Below are 20,248 nucleotides of genomic sequence, written 5' to 3'. Positions count from 1 at the left end.
GTCTAGTGACATTTAAACCAATAATATTTAAAACATATTTAATTTTTCTCTATCGGTTAAAACAATTAAAATTTTAAATTAATTGTTAAGATTGTGGGGTCATGCATTTTGGACAATGTAGTTTTAAAAAGTTATCTATTAATCCATGATTTATAAAAAATCATTTGATTTGATTTGATTTTTATTTTTATTTTAAATTAAACAAACTAAATAAATATTGTTTTGTAAAATTAAAAATTCACACAAGAATTTTTATATTTTAAAAGCAAAACTGTTTGCAAGATACCAAAGTGAGATGATGGAGCCATGCTGAGCCTATCAACTCAGAAATCTAGATGATGAAGCTGTGCGTAGTTAAGAGAAGAATGATATGATAATATTATTTGGAACGAAACAGTGACCGCTCTTGACAAATGGTAACTTCAGAAAGAATTTAATATCCTTTTTTTTTTTCATCTGAAAAAAAACTTAATAGAATATAAAATAATAACATCATTTACTTAAATACTTGACTGAATTGAATACAATGTAAAATAATAGCATTATTTACCTAAGTATTTTTTGAGATAAATATATTATAAAAAAATCAATATAATTGACAATCGTATCTTCTAGTATGTGCGCAGAATTTAATCAAGTTTTTTTTTTTTTTTTATATAAAAGAGCATAGATAAAAAAAAGTTAATACATCAAGTAAATCTGAATACTCTTCATCTAAAAAGATTAATCTCTAATTTTCTGAACTTGTGTTAATGAAACATGTTTTGAGAATCATTTAGACCAACAAAGTAAATTTAACAGTAAATTATAAATAAATAAAACAGAATTATTGCTTGCATTCCAGGTTTCAAATCCAGAAAAAGAGAGAAGAGGAAAGACACTGAGTAAGCAATGAAATTTCCAAATTCTCAATTGTTTCTTCCATTCTTGTTGTTGTTGTTCTTCGCGATAACTCCCTTTCGCGGTTCAGGGCAGCAAACGTAAGCTCCAATTTCTCTCTGAATCTATGGGGTTTTTTTATTATGAAGGGCGCATCTTAAGTTCCTGATTGATGATCCATAAATAAAGTTGCTTCGATCTAGTTTTACCTTAAAGTTGGAATCTTTTGCACCTTGTTTGAACTGGGCAGGGATTGGAACAGCGAAGAGACTCAACATGGAAATGGGGTTCGCCGCAGAGTTCTTCTGAGTTTCAAAGAGAAGCCCTCAGGAAGTAACGTTACCTTTGAATGTACTCCTTCGGGTCCTTGTGTGCCCTGTCTCTACTCTGAGAAGGTTCCTTTTTTTTTTAAACCCCTCAAATTGGTGATTGATCGATCTTATACTAGTTGTAGTGTTTCTCAATTCTCTAGGATCTCATGAATAGGGATTTGATACCGAGAAATTGTTTCCATTTATTTATGTATTGTCATTTCTGTTTGAATTCTAGGTTTTGAGTATAAAGCATTTTATTGTTTGCTGTGTTACTACTATTGTTGAAAGAGAATTGAACGCATAAGTGTAGTTATTCCATTTTGCAGCTAGCTAGATCATCAAGCTTTTTTTTTTTTTATCAGCATATGCTAGTTTTTAGTTTGTTAGTTTTCGTTAGTGTAACGGATTCGAACCCACGACCTCTCCCTCCCCGTTTCTCCCTTCAACCACTAAGCCAACCTTAAAACTCCCAGATCATCAAGTTGTGTTAGTGTAAAATTGAAGGTTGATGAGATGTATGAACAGCCTATGAATATAGATCTGAGTATAGTTTCTGTTGTATACTGTTGAGTTATTTGTTGATTTAGGATTACTTCAACATAAGGCATTTGAGGAGATTATATATGTTTGTAAGACTTGTTCATGAAGCCTAGCTTTTAAACATATTGATAGGATTCAAGTTCATAATACGGAGTTTTCCTAATCCAAAGAAGTTTGTGAAGCTTTTAAAAGATTTAAACCTCTTTTTATGTCTTTTTTTTTTGTTGGCCCTCTTTTCATGTCTATGTTTGGGATTGCACTTATAAGCTCTCTGTTGCATGTTTGCTTGGGTCTTCCTTTTTGTGATCTACATGATATTTTTTCACCTAGTTGTTTATTCTCTTTATTTTTATCTGCAAGCTTTTTTTGGGGGTTGTAGGGTGATGAGAAATATCGATGCAGTGAGACTGGCTACCGAATTCCATTCAAATGTTTAGAGATTAAAGATTCAACAAAGGATGCAAAGAAAACAAAGTCTCAAAAAGGTCGGTTGTCTTTGGAAATTTCTGATGGTATTGCAGAATCTCATAAAGTGTCACATGACGCTGGAGAGATCAATCCTTCACAATCACATAGAAGATTAGTGGACGATTCATCGTCTTCAGATAATAGTTCACAGGCTTACATCACTTACAGAAGCTGTATAACCCCAGTTAATGAAGAGAAGTTGTCGGTGCTTAATTTTGAGGTAATTTTGCAGCTTTTAGTTTACTCCTATTCTTACAGTTTATCAGTAGCTTCTGAACTTGGTTGCTTGGAAAAACAAAATCATATGGTGTGCAGTTTATTATTCTGTTGAACAATATATCCACATTAAAGAATTAACTTGTGTATGTGTTGTCAGCTTTCGTTAAGTATTTGGTTCTCTAAATTTCTTGGAATATTGTGTACTTGCAAAGCATGTGTGTGGCATTAATCAAAGGAGGGTTGAATGCTTGAGGCTCTCACCTTGTGGTGTATTGACAGGGTTGATGTATGCAGCCTTATCCCTGCAAGTAGTGAGGTTGTTTCTAGGATTGAATCTGTGACTTCGTCATCACAAGGCAAAACCTCAGCATAGTGCCAAGGCTCACGGTCTTGTGTGTGACATTAATATGCATAATAAATCAACAAATAATCACCATTATCTTGAGTTGATCTGCTAGAAAAGCTTTGTTTTCAACATCTTTTAATGTGAGGGTCTAGTGGTAAATGTTTGAACTAGCAAAGCAAAGTGCTATTAATTAGACCTTGAGCTACATTCTTCAGATTCTACTGGAAAATAGTTTCCTATCAGCATGTGGTAAGTTTTCCCATGTGTGAGCCGTAAGCACTCAAGTAACTATCATGAAGTGCTTGGCAAATGTCCAGTTGGGTTCACAAATTAGGATGAGGCATTTGCTTATATTAGTACTCATTTGGTAGATATTGGAGCCTCGGATGATTTTCCATGTGCTGTGCCATAAGATTTTATCTTCATCTCATTTTAGTAGGTATCCATCCTGCTTGAGTTGGCATTATAAGGAGACTGAGTGCTTCATGTTATTCTTGTTCTTTCATCTAGCGTTTTGCTTTATTGTACTGTTAGTTTGTTGGTATCTGAAAATCCTCGTTGATTCATCTCTATTCTCTTCAGTCAGCATTTGCTACATATTGCTGATTTGCTTCATGTAGATTTATGCTAAATTGCCTCAGCTATGAGGTTCAACGTAGTTTTTTCCTCCACAAGCATCCAAGGATCTAATATCCCTGAATATCAAAATACAATGGAAATGTAGTGTTTGAGATTGTTACTCTGTCTTTGTTAGTTCTTAGATAGACAATGAAGTTAGTATAACAATTTTCTGAAGGCTTCCATTATTTTCCTTGTACTTTTTTTTCTCTGTCAACTTATAATGATGGATTTAAACATGAGTTTGTGTTTACATGGATGTGAGAATATATAATGCAACCAGTGTCCAAATTTGTGAAGCTTTGATTTGTATGACCGTTACATAATCTTCATTTAACAAGTTGAACAACATATGATAAACAAGGTTTTATGTTAAAATATTCATGCTATTATGTTCAACACACTGTACAGGGGGTGGTGATTTTTTTCTTACTAATCAGTGGATCAATCATATACTTGAGAAAAAAGAAGGTCGCATCCATGTCTGGTTATGTAGCAGGAAGGGGTCAGAACAACTCTCGATTTTGAAATTGAAGCCTAATGAATGATGACATTTTTACTCCATATTGATTGTAATAGGGTAAATGTTGGTATTTAGTGGCCTCCTTTTGTATTTTTGTAGTTTTTACTCAATTAATTGCATTTTGAAGCCATATAATTTGGGTCAATTTTGGCTAATTTATTGGAACAGAGGATTTTTAGGTTATTTTTTTCAACAAGTCAGAACTTTTCTTGTACAAGTATTTTTTATATTTTTTTTATTCTTCTCAAATGGTGTAAAGATTTTTATGGTATCAACTTATTAGAAAAGTGTCAAGAATACATTTTAAAGATACTTCTTCAATTATTATATATCGTAAGAAAAGTATCAAGGATACATTTTAAAGATACTCCTTCAATTACCTCTTTCTAATCGTTAAAATTTAATGAAAATTATAAAATCACGAAGGAGAACTGAAATAAAAAGTGAGATTCAAAATTATGATTTTTAATAAATTTCAGTTGATAGAAAATTTATTGTTAATATTTCTCTACATGGCAATGTATGTTGAATAATAGTGGAAAAAATTACATTGTTTGTGTATTTAATTAAATTTATATTTTTTATATACATAATTTTATAAGGCAAATTAGCCAATGCTTGAAGGTAGCTAAAGGAATAAGAAGTGAAATTTTTTTATTAAAAAAACGTTTTTAATATTCTTCACTGTAATTTTTAATATTTTTTTTTTATCAAAGTTTCTAATAAAAAAATATTATTGATTCCTAAATTAATGTCTTTAGAATACTTGTTAGTAAATTTTATTTTATCACAATTTGATAACTGCTACATGTAAATTTTGTATATTATTTGAAAATTTTACTTAAATTTAAAAGTAGTTAAATTTTGATGTATTATCAGTGTAAAATAAATTACGTTGTTAACCGATTAAAAATTGTCTTAGATATAACTTTTAAAAACAATTCTTACAAAAGTTAAAATCTTATCATAGAGGTTGATCTCTCTCAAAAAAATCATACAGGTTGATTTATAATTATTTAATAACTGTGGAAAATTATACAAATTAGAGTAATTTAATTAAATTGTTAATATTTCCAGGTAATATACAAGAAAATTCTTAATTTTATACAAGCAATCAAAATAATAAAAATAAAAACAATCCAAAAAAACGAAAGTTGAATAAACCGGAAACCAAATTAATTCAATTTAAAAAAAAACCAAAATAATTATTCGATCGGATTGAATTTTAAAATCTAATTCAATCCCAACCAAAATTATATACAGATATAGATTTTTATAAATAAAATTATATTATTACTCATGCTTACATTTTTTTATATATTTATAAAATTATCACAATTTATATTTATTTATGAAAAATCCATTTGAATTAAGATGATTTTTAGTAACTATTTGATTAAAGGTAGAAAAGTATAATTATTAAGTTATGTAAATTTACTTTTAATAATATATATTTGAATACTTAATATTATTATTAGTTGTTTATTGACTTATAAAAAAGATATTTAATATCTTAAATTATCTTTTATTATGTTTATTATATATATTACCATTTATTGAATACTTTCTCTAAAGAAAAATAAAAATAAAACCAAAAACCAATCGGCTTTTGGATTGGATTTATTAATCAAACTGATTGATGATTAATTAAGAAATTAAAGTAATTAGATTGGATGAATTTTTTCGATTAATCCAATCCTTGAACACATCTATTTTCTAAGACTAATTTAAAATTATTGCCTTTATTGTACACGGGAAATGGAAAGGACCACAATGTCAGAAAGCAACTTCAGTTATCCTGCTTCTTTACTGGCCTTCTGCATAATCTTTTCTGATCTTTTCATTTTGAGTTTTGGCATTATAATTTTAGGAAATTTGCAAAATTAATCCTTACGCATATCGTGAGTTTTCATATCTTTCGAGGGTAAATTAATTCTTAATTAGGACATTATGATAACCCTCCTACAATACTATCACATGGACTCTAACTCTTAATATTGCAAAAATTATCTCAACCACTTAAACTATTACTTACAAAAAAAAGTAATTAACCGGTACAAATTAAAAGTTGCTTCTCTAATATCAACCGAAGTGGTGGTGAATATAAGTTAAAACGAGACTGATAGAGAAAGTGCATGTTTGACATTTCCTTTTCTCAGAAAGAAAAATAATAGCGAAAACGACTGGAATTTATTAAGAATTTTGTGAAATCCCCCTTCTTATTTAATAATTTTAATGAGATTTAACCAAAAATAATAAGTATTGTAAAGTGAGTCGCTAACAAAAAATAAATAAAATAAAATTTCAAAAGTAATAAAAAAAAGGTAAAATAAATTAAATCAAATATGCATTAAATTTATAAATGTTAACATGAAAAACTTCATTCAATTAGTAACATTTATACAAATGCAAAGATAAATAAGCGTTTGGCTTCTCATAAAACCATTTCATTAAATTTCAAGCAAGCAGTCCATTTTCTATTTCTCAATGAGAAGGAAAATTGACTAATATATCCTTAGGTGGTTTTGATTTATTTTTCACTTTATATTTCGTTTATTTTTATAATTTTGTGAAGAAAAAAATATTCCCAATCACTTTCTTCACAAAATCTTAAAAATAGAAAACAAAGAAATGTTTTAATAATAATTACCGGGATTTTTAAAATCGGATCAATTATTAAACCGGTAAAGACATTAATTTAAGATTTAACCGTTCCGGAAATTATTAAATAATAATATCTTAATATAATAAATTACATAGATTTAAATAAAAATAATTTCTACAACATAATATATTTTAAGTACAGAATAATATTTCCATCCACAACTATAGGTGCTAAACGTGAAAATAATATTTAATTTCTACAACAAAAAAAATTAGGATCTAAAAAATTATAAATCAGTATAAATGATTAAATTATATGTTTCATAAGATAAAAAAATTAATAATAATTGATAAAATAATTTTCATATAAGAATTCATTTTTATATATTTTAAAATATTATAGATTAAATATTAAAATTTAAAAAAACTAAAAACACCGTTTCAACACGGGTTCTCTACATTGGTTTGACAGGTTATGAGATTCTTCGGTTGTTAACTTACCAGTTTTCGATTGAACAGACTGGTCCGATCCGAATTTTGAAAAAGCTGATAATTACTAATAAAATGTGCTCCAGGAAAAAAAATAAAAACAAGCACATCCTCAGCTCCCTATTCCTCGAGTCTCGAAGCAACCATTTCCACTCAACCCTCCACCCCTGATATCATCATATTATCATTCGATAATGAAAAAAGAAAAAGAAAAACAATCAGCACCTGCATTTGTCACCATCAACAGTCTCAAATGAACATGATGGTCAGAACCCAAAAATCTGCTCTCTAACTTGAGATTTAATTTAAGAAAAAATTACAGAACATGATATACCATGCTATTGCCGCTTCCTCCTATCAAAAATATACAACACCAGTTGTGTCAATTTCTATTTGTTTCTTGTCCAAATAAGACCGCAGCAGCGGCGGCAACAGCAGACAAACTCCAAAAGAAAGAATTATGTTGATGAAAACCGTCCACTTAAACAGTGAAACTCTTCTCTCCTTAAAGACACATCTACAGTAACAGCATAAAGCAGTAGCTACAAACAAAGAGATATATGAAGTTACAAAAAATAATCTGGCGTCTTTCGTGTAGTGTCGGGCTCAATTTGTCTGGGAGCTGGATCAAACTGCAGAAAATTCTGATCCATGTTCTCTCCAATTTCCAGTATGGCAGCCATGTTCCCACATCGGTAACAGTAATTAGGTGCACTAAAAACAGTCACCACATTCTTGTCCTTAAAGATTCATCAAAATAACAATCAATATCAATACATATAATGTAATGGGTATCCTTAAAATGAAAAAACCAATACTTAATAGTTAATAGTACTTGAGTCAAAATATTAGATCAGTCAGTCACCTGGCACCAATTGAATCCTTCCATTACAAGTTGGTGAGCTCTAGATATCAGCGATAGACCATTGGTATGATTGAACTGAGCAGCTATATCCTGTCCAAATGTATATCCAGCACCACGTGGAGATATTCCCCAACCACAGCGATCATCTGGATCAGACCACAAGAGGTCACACATTGGTCCTTCGTGTGGAACCTACATTGCACAGTTACAGTTGTCACTTGTCAGGCAAGATTCAAGAAATACAATTAATTTCGTCGATATAGTTTTAGACAAGAGGTATATACAGAAATGAAATTCCATAATGGAATAAAACATGAGACATCCTAAAAAGCCTAAAGCACCCGGAAAGACTGAAAAAAACAATTGTTAATTCAACCAAATAGAAAGAGAAAGCAAACATCGTTGCAAATCCTAGACAGAATGAAACATTTTAAAAGAAAAACAAGTATTACAAACCACAAAAAAAAATTATTAAATTACTTCCCAGACCATATTAAAAAAAAGGATTTCTAACTCAAAAAGATCATCATACTTTGCATAAAAAATGTTCTGCATATCAAATAATTCATAATTGCAAGTGCTTGCAATAATCATTTAAAAACACAAACCTCCTGTATGCGATCCAAGGCACGGATATTATCAAGTGTATCCAAAGATGGTGAGAGACCTCCATGCAAACAGAAAATCTGTAACATACAAGGATGTTAGACACTGGCATAAGGCAGTCAAAGAAACATTGTGCAACATATTTAACTCAAACCTGACTCTCAATAAGGGCAGTCAGAGGTAAATAATCAAACAAGTCGGTGAAGAATTTCCAGACATTGGCATTTCCATACTTTCTCAAGCATTCGTCATAGAAGCCATACCTGAAAGCAGGTGAAGGATATAGACAAAGAGGTAAGCAAATAAATAAAACATTCTTAGAATAAAATATTAAAATTCCTTGCAATTCTTGTGTTCAAAGAGATTTTTCCCATTTATTGCATCCCTTCACAAACTACTCATAAATTGGCATTCATAAGCATAAACCATGTAACTCATGTCTACTCATTCATTCAGATGCATATTACAAGCTAGCCGTAACATTTTATTTAACCAACCCTTGGCAGCCATGTACCAGGTCCATTTCAATTTGAGTATAATTTCATCATCCAGTCGCCATGTTCTTCACAAGTCACAACTATTTCCACATGTAGTGAAAAATGACTATAATACTAACCTCAGCAGTCAGAATGTTGGACTGTAGAGGCTCATTAGAACAAAATGCATCTATTAGTGCACTAAGTCATTAATATTTTATAATGACCTGATACTAAGAAAATATGCTCCAAGGAAAAGAAGAATGCCATAGTATTATCACAGTCAAACTGCTGCTCCTATGCTAACCACTTGTGAATGTTGAGATATATGGAACCCATGGGCTTCTCATAAAGCCAGTGAATATAGGAATCGAGACTGCATATCCTAAACTTATTCTCAATCTTTATGCTCAAGCTTTATGCAGGATAGATTATATACTAAAATGTTTGCTTAAACATGAAACATCTTTACATACACAAATTACAATGAGTTATTTTGAGAAACACCTAATGAGAAGAAAATGTCCTTACACTTGAGTGATTTGACGGCTCTCGTGATTTCCCCTAAGGATTGTAATTCTATCTCTGTAACGAACTTTCAAGGCCACCAAAAGCGTAACAGTCTCCACTGAATAGTACCCACGATCTACAAAATTTTTGCCAGTACCATGAGGAAATGATAGCAGTTCCCAAATATGCAAAAAAGTCTAATCTGAACATCATCAAAAGAAGCATGATAAAAAAAGGATGATAACGGACTTTCAAGGACCTTGACTTCTCACCGACATTCAATTTTATTTGTCCATCCACAGTTTGATAACATTTTTTCTTTTCTGTCATCACTTTTCCAATTCCAAACCAGCCATTAGCAAAATTCTATCACAGACACATGCCAATCATTCTATCATAAAACGGACAGGGGAGCAGGAAAAAAGCAAGCTTCACCTATCAATTTTACTTTCATCAAATGCTAGTTCAGCGCCTAACCAAAACAAGGAGCTCAAAAATTGATGTTTATATAATTTCAACAGCAGAATCATGTTAAACACACAACACGGAAAAAAACAAGCTTCACCTATCAATTTTACTTTCATCAAATGCTAGTTCGGCCCCTAACCAAAACAAGGAGCTCAAAAATTGATGTTTATATAATTTCAACAGCAGAATCATGTTAAACAGACAACACAAAACCCAGACACACACAAATAACCAAGTTTATTTCACAGTTTACATGACAAGTAAGTCAAGCATAAACCAATTAGTATGATAAGTAATAACCTACAAAAACTAACAACCATGACACATACAAAAGCCTTAACAAAACCGATTCAAACTAGTTGATGACAGCACATCCCTAAAAAAAACACACGCAACCAACTAGTAGTCAGTTTTTTTTCAATTCCCCTCAACCAAAACAACCAGACCCCTCCGTAGCAGTTAACTTTCCAAACCCATATAACCAGCTAATGAAAACATCAACAAAGGCAAAACGCTATTCAAAGTCTCTTAACACTTAAAAACGGCATCAAAAGCACCAAACAACAACCGTAGCATAAACTCAACAAAACACACACACGGACGTTCCATCTTCAAATTCAAATCCACGCTATAGAACAAATTCAATTATAAATAAACAATAACCAAACCCTACATACATCAAATTCAGCTAACGAAATTAATTAATTAAACAAAAGGAAAAGGAAAAGAGAGATAGAGAATATGAGAAGAGGAAAAAAAACTGACCTACATAATCGCCCATAAACAGGTAATTAGTATCGGGAGCGTTTCCTCCTATCCGAAAGAGCTCGATGAGATCGTAGAACTGGCCGTGAATGTCGCCGCAGACGGTGACGGGGCACTTCACCGGCTGAACGTTCCACTCTTCGACGAGAATCGCCCTCGCCTGATCGCACAGCGCCTTCACCTCGGCCTCCGGCAGAGGCTTGCACTCCATCAGATGCTCGATCTGCCGGTCCAGATCCGCGTGAGACGGCATCGTTTCGCTCGTTCAGATCCGAGATCCGAGGTTTCTGACGGATCGGCAGTGGTCTTCGGTTACCGGAGAGTCGCCGACGGCGACCGGAGCAGCAGCAGCGGCGCAGAAGGGAGGGTTCCGAAGAAGGGCAAAACGAACCGTTTCGGGAAAGGTTTGGTTTGGCTCTCTTTTTTTTCTTCGCTCTCTCTTCTCAATCATTTCATTTGGTTCCGCGCTCCGTGTGTGTGTGTTTGTTTCTGTCCTTTTCTTTTTCTTTGTTTCGCTCGGTACACAAAAACAATAGAGACCTAAAAAATAAAAATGAAAATTACAAAAACAAATACTAATTTTTCTTTTAGTTTTTTATGTTACATGTTTTCAATTGAATTGATTAATATGTGAACGGGAGAAAGGAAGAGGGAAATTGCCGCGAAGGTGGGGGAGCCTGCCATCCAGAACCTAACAAAATGAAACTCAAAGGCAAATCAAATGACATGAAATTTGGTCAAAAAAATTATTGAATGATTGTATGCATTATTTATTGCAATTTGATTAAAAATTATTATTATATAATTTTTAAGATAATTACTATAAATAAAAAATTAATTATATATAGTATTTGTGATTTTTTTTGGTACATGGGAATAAAGAAAAAAAGACAACTAAGGCCATAAACTAAGGGAGAGATAACTATCCACTCTCACGAATAGGGAACCTCAATACAGGATTCCAAGTTGAGGAGGTATCCATCTTGGCCAACCATTCATAAGCAGAAGATGAGGAGTAGACTCTTGATGCCGCACCAGACCAAGCAACATTATCTTGACCAGTTTGATCTATAGTATTTGTGATTGAATGTAAATGTAAAAAAAAATTATATTATCAACAATACATTCTTATTTTGTATGTTAATTATGAAAGATATTTAAGTTACTCTTAGTTCGCATTTCATTATGTATGTAATTCGACGAACATATAATTTTAATAATCTTTTATAAAAAAAATGTTATTAGTTTACTATTAATTCATGTAATATTATTTTAATAATTATTTATTCTACTTTAAATGATTTAGCATCTTCGTAATATGTAATTTGATTGTAAAAATCAGCATAAAGTGTTAAATAAAATAATTCAATACAATATATGTCAATTCAAAAAAGACTTTCAAACACCGTTATATCCAAACCAAACAATAAATGACATATGAATTTAACAAATACTCCACTTTTTTTTTTTTACAGAACAAATACTCCACTTAATGAAAATCTAATGACCGATCTACACTTAAACTATTGATGAGAAATATTGATAATTAAAAAGGAAGTTGTTGGCCCTATCACACCATAAAGGGGGCTTCCTCAACGTGACCCTATTTCCTTTTCTCTTTTCCTTTCCTCGATGTGTTTTGATCAAAGATGCTGAAAGGAGAGGGATTTTACATGGTGTTAAAAATTTGTAGAGGGACTCATATAATATTTCATCTTTTGTTTGCAAATGATAGCTTTCTTTTTTTCAAAGCTAATCAGGAAGAAGCTATTGTTGTTAATAAAATTCTTGATGAATATGTCTTAGCTTATGGGCAATTGATAAATTTGGAGAAATCTAAAATTGCCTACAGTAAGAATGTTGGAGGAGCTGTGAGGAATTTGATAACCTCTTTTCTTGGGGTTCGAGATGGAATGGGAAGTGGCAAGTACTTGGGCTTCCCATCTATTATTGGAAGAAATTGGAGAGTTGTGTTCAAATTTATCAAATATAAGAGTGTGGAATAAGATCAACTCTTGGAAAGGTAAAACACTCTCTATCCTGGTAGAGAATTTCTTTTAAAATTTGTGGTCCAATCTATCCCTACCTATTGCATGAGTATTTTTTTATCCCTAAATCTCTTGGGAATGAGCTTCAAATTATGATGAATTTTTTGGTGGGGTTCGTGCAAGAAAGACATAAGGTGTATCAATTGGGTTTTATGGGAGAAAATGTGCATATCAAAGAGTGATGGTGGAATGGGTTTTCGAAATTTACATGCCTTTAACTTGGCCATGTTGGGGAAACAGGGATGGAGACTTTTATCTATGCATGATGTTTTGCCTTCACGTGTCTTCAGAGCTAAATACTATCCAAGGGGGGATTTCATGGGTGCTACCTTAGGGCATAATCCATCTTTTGTCTGGAAAAGCTTATTTTCTTGAAAGAGGGATTTAAATGGAAAATTGGAAACGGAAGGGATTTCACATATGGGGACAACCGTGGATTCATAGGGAATACAATGCTTGTGTTATAACACCTATGATGGATGTAGGGCAAGACATGAAAGTTTCTAGTATTATTGACCCCATCAACCATTGTTGGGACATTAACACTATCAGCCACATCTTATCACCACAAGATGTCCAAGTTATTGTCAGAACACCTCTCTTGCCTATGGTAGAAGGAGATTCACGCATCCGGGCTCTTAATCAAAATGGTATGTACACTGTCTGTAGTGCTTATCATATGATTATGAAGAAATTTATAAATTATGATGAGCTGAAAGTTGAATGAGATTGGAAATTGCTCTGGAATATTAATGTGCCCCCTAGAGTTAAACTATTTTTATGGAGAATGTGCAGAAATTTGCTTCCCTCACGAAGTAAGCTACGTACTCGTGGAGTGTCTTTCCCTATTATATGCCCTCTATGCAACATTGATATTGAGAACACCTGTCACATTTTTGCCTCATGCCATGTTAATGTAGGCTATTGGGATCTTTTAAACATCCACCAACAAGTGGAGAATTTGCTGTTGTGAGTGGATGATTTGGGGCAACTATTTTTTCAACTTATGCAGTCAGTAAACACTTCTCTACAGCAGCGAATATCTATGGCGTTATGGAGTATGTGGAGACGAAGGAACGGTAAGCTGTGGGAGGAGAAAGAAGCTTCGAATGAGGAAGTCTTCCATAGAACAAATATGTTTTTCAATAATTGGAACAAGGCTAGAAGGAGTGAACCATCTCACTACTCAATGGTTCAGCATTCTCAAGTGCTACATTGGATACCACCTGAGCCTGGTTGCGTAAGGGATGAGCGAGGGAGACAAATGATGGCAAGAGCTGAGACTAAAATGCCTTGCATGGACGCCCAGCTAGGAGAGGCTTGGGGACTTTTAGAAGTTATAAATTTTATGCAAGCAAAAGGGTATGTTAATGTTATCTTTGAGATGGACTGTGTAAAGGGGTAGTAGACAATTTGAAGAGTTCGATAAAGATGAGTCTGACATAGGCTCTGTTATTCAATAGTGTAGGAACATCTTTGTTTTAAATGAATCTTTTGTAAAGAGACAAGGAAATAGTGTTGTTCATAGGTTGTCTAGAGTGACACCATCCATCTTATCGTAGTCTCTCAGTTTTCTATCATGTTACTAGGTGTATTGAATCGTTGCTTATCAATGAAATGCTATAAGTTTTGTAAAATGGTAGTTGACAAAATAAATTCTGCATGTAAGAACTTGATAGAATAGAAAAACATTGTTGTGGAGTATAGAAAATTTTAGTTAGTTATTCATGCCATGGAATATGATTTGTTAAGAGACAAGATAATGAAGATACTCATTCATTGTTCTCTAGTTTCTATTCTATTTATTTCTTATATTAAACATTTGATTCATAATAAAATGAGATAAGTATTATTTAGTAAAAAAAAAAAGCATTATTTATATGTTTACAAAATAATCTCTTTTGAAAGTAATGATTAATCTTTCTCGAACATCTTGAATATATAAGATGGGTACTCTTCTCTTAACATTATCCTTCTAAAATAATTTATTTTATACTCAAAGAGTCAAACAGAATCTTGGACCCCTTGATTAAGAAACTCAAGTCGCTATCACTTGTATAAATCATTGTTGATGATTTATTGTCACGTACAATTGGTTATACCTTACTCTCTCTATTTCTATATATAAAACTCGATTACCTAATTCATCAATATTAAAGAAAATAGTTAATTTAGTTTATAGGAATTAATTTATCTTAAATTTTTAACTTTTTTCAAAATTATATTTGTTATTAATACTTTTCTCTTTTCTAATGATTTATCAATACATTTTATTTCTTCTTTTAACTAAAAGTATTTTTAGTTTAAAAATAATTAATGTTAAAAATATTATAAATTAAGTCTTATAAAAAAAAAACAAACATCATTTTAAACTTAAATCTTATATAAGACCAAGGAGTATATTATATTATAAATGACTACAATACATTAGTAAAAGAATTAAGAATTATTATTGAGTTTAATTTACTCAAACGTAAAACATTCTTATACAAAGATTCAATAAGATTTATCCCATTTTACTATATTACTATCATCTTATTCATTGATATGATATATATAACAATAAGATAAAATCTTGTTAAATGTCTACGTAAATTTTACAATATGCATATTACACGAAAAAAAATATAATGTACAATAATTTAAGTTTGATAAAGTTTATATTTAACCATAATTTTATGTAAAGGTTAACAATTTATATAGTAAATTTTAATAATAAAAAATAAAATATTATTCTAAAATTATTTTTACGATTATCATTTATGTTAAATTAAAATATAAAAAAAATATCTTACACGTATTTTTTTTATGTTTACAAAGGTCACAGGTATTGCATGTAAGTATCACTATGTACTTAATAGTTATAGACCACTATTGGCTTAGAACAATGTTAATTGAGAAGCCAACTCGTTTGTAAGATCATTCATAAATTAATTGTGACAATAACGATGTAGTTGATTTAAAAAAAGAAATCGTCTAAGTACCCAAAAGAAAAAGAAATCATCGGACTAATTCAACTTTGTTTCGGTAACATCATATCAAATAAATTAAACTAAAACTTTTGTTAATACCACTTTAAACATATTAATTAAAAAGTTAATAAGTAAATAAAATTTATTGAAAATTGCATGAAAACTGTTGAAATATATTATTAATATTTTTTTGTTCCTTAACTGATTTTTTTTTAAAATACATATTAATTTAAACTATTAGAGTCAACCTAGTGATTGAGGGTCCAACTAATATGCATAAGATGATAAGATTCAACATAGAGGGATCATTGTAAAATAATGCCTATAATTTATATAACTTGTTATTGGATAATTTTAGAATGGAAAATAAAAAAAACTAAACTTAAATGGTTCCGCTAAGTCAAAATTACAAGGAGACAATTGAGTCAAATGTTTCTTTCATTCCTTAGCAAGTAGTACATTTTTTTAGTATCTTTAATCATTTTAAGAAATATTTAATTGTATTCTATCAACATGAAGTATAATAAGATATCTATAAATCATCATTCAAATAATAATTTTAATTAATTTAGTTTTTAAGATTTTTAAAACAAAAACAATAAACATTTATGTTTTTACGCATTAATATTTTGTTATTACTGATAAATAATTAAAATATTTTAAAAAACATTTGCTACTTTGAAAATATATTATACCTAAAAAAGTTATTTTGGAAGACGTCTAGGGTGTATCACCCTCGCAAGTGAGATTTATGGTGCACCCACAAATCCTGACTGTTAGTTTAATCTTATCCCCACATTATTATTGTATACCCTCAACTCTACATTATTTCTTTTTTCTCCTTTTCCATCAACCTCTCGGGACCACCTTGCATCGCCGCTGAAGACAATTTCCGGCAGCGGCGATTTTTTGTTCAAGCAAAAAAAAGTTGCAGATCTGTTCAGATCCACTTCCAAGAAGCCAAAATCTCAGTTAGCAAATCACAGAAGCCACACATGGAGGGGTTTTCCAAGTTCGCAAGTTACAACACAGGAAGGGGAATTGATGGCAGGAGAAGCAAGACACGTCGGCGTCGGCGAAGATGTCAAAGCGGCTCACGGAGGTCCGGCGTTGCAGGTTATGGCAGTTTGGCCTCGAAAGAGGAAGAGACTGTCTTGAGGGCTAATTTGGTGCAATGGACGCAGGATAAGATTGTGAATCTTAGATGAATTCAACGGTTAATAAACATGATCCACCATAAATCACCTGTGAAACTGGTCCACGGTAGCCTTTGTCCTTGCTTTGATGTTTTATGGGAGGGGTTCTAGCGTGCCAAAACAAAACATTTTTGTTCAAAACTTTAGCTAAACTGGACTAGAACAGTGTTATTTTAATGGAAGCTTCTTACTGGGCTTGGGCCTTTGCACTTTTATCTGAGTAGACCGATGCCTTGGCTTGGATAAATATATTAGAATTATTTTAAGAAAAGTTTCAAATTAATCTTGCAAAGTTACATTCATTGTTTTTTTTAAGAGAAGTTACCATTACTTCAATCCTTTAAATGTTCTCATTAAATTAATCTCTTACAGATTAAATATGTCACCCGATTGCTTTCCTAAATAACTGAATAAAATATAAAGAATAAGTCAACATTATTGAAGAAAACTTATTTGACTTGACTTGGTTTAAGTTGTTTTCATCTGAATTTTTATATTGCGTGGGCTATCGGCTAGCCTACAAATCTTGTGTGGACTTTCAAAATCAAATTTCAATTAGAAAAGAAAAATCTTACATGCATTAATATACTACCATTGATATAGAAGATGATTTAATTACCAAAAATAAAAGTACGGCGAAAGAACACATTAAATATTTGAAAGGACATTGGGAGTATACAGAGTTAAAGAGATACAATTAAGATTGCTGGGTAAAATAGAGTTAAGGGGTTGAGTGAATTTATAGGCGTGGCAACCGAATCATAAGCAGTTTACAACAACAAAAGTTTAGGCTTAAATATGCTTTTTTTTTTATATATCTATTATATTCTGATTTTAGTTCATTATCTATTTTTTTTACTATATGACTTTTTCAAAAAAAATTACTTGTTAATCTCAATTCATTAAATTATGACATAACAAACTAATATAATGTCACATCATCCATTAAGTAATGATGTGATAAGTTAATAGGATATCACGTTATTATTTAACGAATTTATATTAACAATTGATACCAAAAATAAAATTTTGAAAATGTCAGATAATGAAAAAAATAGATAGTAAACTGGAAAAAGAAAGTATATTATAGATAATTAAAACATATTTAAGTAAGAATTTATGCAAGAAGAGCCCCAGGTGGGGTGTGGGAGGTTGCACTTTTTGTGACTATAGGGGCAGTGCTTTGGGTTGTTTCTCAACTCATTTAGGAGTTACCCCAACTTTTTGTGCTTAGCTACAAGCTGCAATGGAGGCAATTGAGATTGCCCATAGGAGAGGTTGGAATTGTCTGTGGCTTGAATGTGACTCTTCCCTAGTGGTTCAAACATATGGTTCTCATCAATTGTTCCCTTGGTGGCTTAGGACTCACTGCCTCAATTGCTAGGTTATCACTCGTTCCATCAGTTTTGTTATTTTTCACATCTTTCGGGAGGGTAATGAATGTGTTGATCATCTTACAAATTTTGGTGTCACGTTTCACAGTACAACATGCTGGGATATTGTTTCAGATTTTCTTAGAAACATCTTCTTTTGGGATAGAATAGGTTTACCCAACTATCGTTTTAGTTAATATCATGTCATTTATTCCTTGGTTTGAACATCTCTTGTAATACTCTTTTCTTTTTAATAATATTTGGTTTGGAGCATGTGATGGGTAGAGCTTGGATTGCCAACATAGTTGGAATGTCAAGTTTTTGCCTTTGATGCTTGCCGGCCAACGTCTTATTCAAATATATATATATATATATATATATATATATATATATATATATATATATATATATATATATATATATATATATATATATATATGCTTAAATTTTGTTGGTGCGACACACTTCAACTTTTTATTAATATGTATATTTTTACTTAAATTATATAATTTGGAGAATGAGAGTTTCATTTTCCCTATTTTTAATTAAATACTTTTAATATGCATTTCACACACTATATTGTAACCAACCAAAATAATTCATTCTCAATCATTTCAAATTACCCACATTTTATCTCAATCTTTAAATTGGATTTCAATAATTCTTTAAAAGAACTTGACAATAGTTAAAATTAATTTTATATCGCAATTTATTTATTTTTAAATGTAAAATATAATTTATAAATGCAAAAATATTTATTTATTATAAATTTTAATATAAAAATAGACATTTATTCTATACAGCATACATGCTAAAATAATAGTTATAATAAATTTGACTTATTACAATGTTTTTCTTTTATTGTATGACAGTGTATGTGCTTTGAACCTCACATCATACAACTAGATATAAACTAATTTTAACTTAGAAAGAAACTTTTTTTTTAAAAAAAAATTCTATGAATATTTATAGAGAAGTTTATCTAACATGTCTTAAAAATATTTTGAGAAGTATTTTAATCTAATTTTTAACTTTTATTATTAGTTGAAAACTTGTTTGATTATATAATGTTTGAGATAATTATGAAAATTAAATTATTTTAATAATTGATTATATGTATATATAATGAAGGCTAAATTAAAATTTTGCCTCTCCTTTAATTTTTTTATAGGAGATTTTGTTCTCTTTATATTCTCATGATTTTAGTTCCTACATGTTAGAAAATTTGTAAGTTTGATCTAATTTTCAATTGTACATACCTATATTTTAATTAATTAAATTATTTTTATTCAACATTACATAAATATGTTAGACTTAAGATTCAATTCAACCAAAATAAGTTAAATAAAACGTTTGTAAAATTAAAGTTTATACTAAAATTACGGATTTTATAAAAAATATGGAGACTAAAATTAAAAAAAACTAGAGATCAAAATGACAAATCAAGGATTAAAGGGATTATCGTTATAACTTTTTGTAATCAAAATTATTTTTTATTTGGATGAGTTTACTAAAAATTTATTTAAACATAAATTAATTTTCAAACAAATTTTTTTTATGCAAAAGCAATTGAAATTCAAAATTTTCAATTATCCTAAACATGATAATACTTGATAAATAAGTTTATTTTAGTAGTTTACTAGGAAACATTTCTTCAAGTAGAATTTTGACTTTTAGTTTCTTATATGTTATTCTCTTTTTTACTTTAAAATATTTATTAAATTTACATTTTACTTTTCTTTTTCATAAGAAATGATTTTATCTTCTTTTTTTTTAGTTTCTTTGCTTCCACTTATCTACACATCCGACACTATAAGTGACTGTGATTCGCCAACTAGTTGTTGCCCTTCTTTTGGAACCCTTCTTCTTGTCATCTTTATTTTGGTCGTTCTAAATAATGATAATTTTTATCCATCAAATAGAATTATAGTTTATACAAAAGTATAAGTGTTCAAAATTAATTTAAAAA

At 30.5% G+C, this 20,248-nt stretch overlaps 2 protein-coding genes across 2 annotated transcripts; one reads left to right on the top strand and one right to left on the bottom strand.

Annotated features, from left to right (window-relative positions):
- Positions 1-784: 784 nt before the first annotated feature.
- Positions 785-4,194, top strand: LOC114379529. The gene is made up of 4 exons (XM_028338212.1): positions 785-980; positions 1,130-1,274; positions 2,113-2,421; positions 3,796-4,194. Exons 1-4 carry the CDS (start codon positions 892-894, stop codon positions 3,910-3,912), a joined length of 660 nt encoding a protein of 219 aa, XP_028194013.1. The 5' UTR covers positions 785-891; the 3' UTR covers positions 3,913-4,194.
- A 3,014-nt stretch (positions 4,195-7,208) lies between these two features.
- Positions 7,209-11,210, bottom strand: LOC114379520 (serine/threonine-protein phosphatase PP2A catalytic subunit). The gene is made up of 6 exons (XM_028338202.1): positions 10,691-11,210; positions 9,479-9,593; positions 8,626-8,734; positions 8,474-8,551; positions 7,866-8,057; positions 7,209-7,740 (listed from the first exon to the last, which is right to left on the bottom strand). The coding sequence occupies exons 1-6, from the start codon at positions 10,941-10,943 to the stop codon at positions 7,567-7,569; spliced, it is 921 nt and encodes a 306-aa protein (XP_028194003.1). The 5' UTR covers positions 10,944-11,210; the 3' UTR covers positions 7,209-7,566.
- Between the last annotated feature and the right edge of the window lie 9,038 nt (positions 11,211-20,248).

Source organism: Glycine soja, chromosome 2, assembly GCF_004193775.1.
Source record: "Glycine soja cultivar W05 chromosome 2, ASM419377v2, whole genome shotgun sequence".
In the NCBI taxonomy this organism is placed as follows: domain Eukaryota; kingdom Viridiplantae; phylum Streptophyta; class Magnoliopsida; order Fabales; family Fabaceae; genus Glycine; species Glycine soja.
This window is presented reverse-complemented; position numbering and strand designations above follow the sequence as displayed.

Coding starts and splice junctions, on each gene's coding strand:
- LOC114379529 (XM_028338212.1), top strand. CDS start 892: ATGAAATTTCCAAATTCTCAATTGTTTCTTCCATTCTTGTTGTTGTTG. Junction 1,275..2,112: donor CCTGTCTCTACTCTGAGAAG/GTTCCTTTTTTT, acceptor TGGGGGTTGTAG/GGTGATGAGAAATATCGATG. Junction 2,422..3,795: donor TGTCGGTGCTTAATTTTGAG/GTAATTTTGCAG, acceptor CACACTGTACAG/GGGGTGGTGATTTTTTTCTT.
- LOC114379520 (XM_028338202.1), bottom strand. CDS start 10,943: ATGCCGTCTCACGCGGATCTGGACCGGCAGATCGAGCATCTGATGGAG. Junction 9,594..10,690: donor GTTTATGGGCGATTATGTAG/GTCAGTTTTTTT, acceptor AAAATTTTGTAG/ATCGTGGGTACTATTCAGTG. Junction 7,741..7,865: donor AAGGATTCAATTGGTGCCAG/GTGACTGACTGA, acceptor TGAATCTTTAAG/GACAAGAATGTGGTGACTGT.